This window comes from Sinocyclocheilus grahami, unplaced genomic scaffold (genome assembly GCF_001515645.1).
Source record: "Sinocyclocheilus grahami isolate Dianchi unplaced genomic scaffold, SAMN03320097.WGS_v1.1 scaffold20268.1, whole genome shotgun sequence".
Taxonomy (NCBI): domain Eukaryota; kingdom Metazoa; phylum Chordata; class Actinopteri; order Cypriniformes; family Cyprinidae; genus Sinocyclocheilus; species Sinocyclocheilus grahami.
In genome coordinates this window covers 2,389-3,261 of record NW_015517957.1, presented here as the reverse complement: position 1 = coordinate 3,261, position 873 = coordinate 2,389, and the positions used below count along the sequence as shown (strand labels likewise).

At 39.5% G+C, this 873-nt stretch overlaps 1 protein-coding gene across 1 annotated transcript; it reads right to left on the bottom strand.

Moving 5' to 3' along the window:
• Positions 1–6: 6 nt before the first annotated feature.
• On the bottom strand, positions 7–706 carry LOC107579795 (transcription initiation factor TFIID subunit 2-like). Its single transcript, XM_016265590.1, has 2 exons — positions 581–706; positions 7–444 (listed from the first exon to the last, which is right to left on the bottom strand). Exons 1-2 carry the CDS (start codon positions 702–704, stop codon positions 176–178), a joined length of 393 nt encoding a protein of 130 aa, XP_016121076.1. The 5' UTR covers positions 705–706; the 3' UTR covers positions 7–175.
• Positions 707–873: the final 167 nt, after the last annotated feature.

Below are 873 nucleotides of genomic sequence, written 5' to 3'. Positions count from 1 at the left end.
AAAAAATTAATTTCGAATTAACTTTTCATTTAAACACTGACAAGTTGGATGCTATCGCTATGTCTTTACAGCACTCAATAATTTGTAAAACAAACAGAACAAAAACATCAGAAATGCTTAAAACAATGTGTATTTTAATGTTAGTTCCGACTACTTTCGCTGGCTGATACCATTATCAGTCAGACAGAGATGGAGAACGAATGGAGCGGCCACTAGCAGGGCTGTTACTAAAGGCGTGAGAGTCTCTATCTTTGTCTTTACTCTCATGCTTGTGTTTGTGCTTATGTTTGTGTTTGTGCTTCTTCTTCTTCTTCTTGTGCTCATGATGATGATGGTGGTGGTGGTGATCTCCATGTTTAGAGGATGTGCTCTCTTTGCTCAGTGTGGGCATGGGTGTTCCTGGCATGGACAACATGGCTTGCTCCACTGAAGATGGTTCTTTACCTGTAAAAATGAGAGAGAAAAGTTGAAGCAATGTCCTGATGTCTATCGACAGAGTTAAGACATAACTCATTCATCCAGCGGTTTCTGCTATGTGGTTGATAGTGTGTGTAGAAATAGTGCAGTATTTGTGTCATGCCTGGAGTTGAGGGTCTCTCCAACATGTTCAGTTGGTGGTAGATGAACGCCTGGCTGTCATGAACTGTGTCCATATCAATATCTTCCTCCTCCTGGGTGGGAAACTGACAGAAGTTGAAAAACATTACAGTACACTACAACATTAAAAGATGAAGTCATATTTTCTACAATCGGTGGAGATTCAACTACACACAGTGAATTGTAGTCTTTAGAACATTTGGCACTAAATACACATTTCAAATTTTTAGGGCTTTCTTTTTTTACGGTACCGTAGCATGGATCTAATTAGAACCA

Coding starts and splice junctions, on each gene's coding strand:
- LOC107579795 (XM_016265590.1), bottom strand. CDS start 704: ATGTTTTTCAACTTCTGTCAGTTTCCCACCCAGGAGGAGGAAGATATT. Junction 445..580: donor GGAGAGACCCTCAACTCCAG/GCATGACACAAA, acceptor TCATTTTTACAG/GTAAAGAACCATCTTCAGTG.